Here is a 416-nt window from a genome sequence, read left to right as displayed (position 1 = left end):
CACCTGGATGCCCACCTGGGAGGGGGCACAGCACCCCTGAGAGCCGGCTCTGCTCCCCGGGGACCCACGTCCCGCCAAGCACAGCAGGAGGGGACCGACACGTGGGGTCAAAGATGGAAACCGCGGGAGGATTTGGGTGTTTTCCATCTGGCCGTGGTGAACGGGCGCGCGCGGCTGGCCAGAACGGGCGCACAGCGAGGGGGATAGGTGCAGGGGTGGGGGGTGAAGGCGGCGGGGGGTCACACCAACCTCCATGCTGGAGTTAAAGGCTCGGTTCACTTTGGCTTTGATGTTGACGACTTGCCCGACGCTGAAAAACAGAAAGAGGAGAGAGCGCAGGGGCGTTACCGGGGGACAACGGCCCACAGCCATACAGCACACATCCCGGAGCCGAGCGGCTCCCCGCCCAGCTGCCG

At 66.1% G+C, this 416-nt stretch overlaps 1 protein-coding gene across 1 annotated transcript in view; it reads right to left on the bottom strand.

Moving 5' to 3' along the window:
- ACOT11 (acyl-CoA thioesterase 11) overlaps window positions 1-416 on the bottom strand; it is a 9,466-nt gene that overhangs the window by 8,602 nt on the left and 448 nt on the right. Inside the window, exon 2 of the mRNA XM_010281981.1 lies at window positions 244-310. Within this exon, the coding sequence (XP_010280283.1) occupies window positions 244-310 (67 nt within the window). The remainder of the gene's footprint in view (window positions 1-243; window positions 311-416) is intronic.

This window comes from Phaethon lepturus, unplaced genomic scaffold (assembly GCF_000687285.1).
Source record: "Phaethon lepturus isolate BGI_N335 unplaced genomic scaffold, ASM68728v1 scaffold22522, whole genome shotgun sequence".
Lineage (NCBI taxonomy): Eukaryota > Metazoa > Chordata > Aves > Phaethontiformes > Phaethontidae > Phaethon > Phaethon lepturus.
This window is presented reverse-complemented; position numbering and strand designations above follow the sequence as displayed.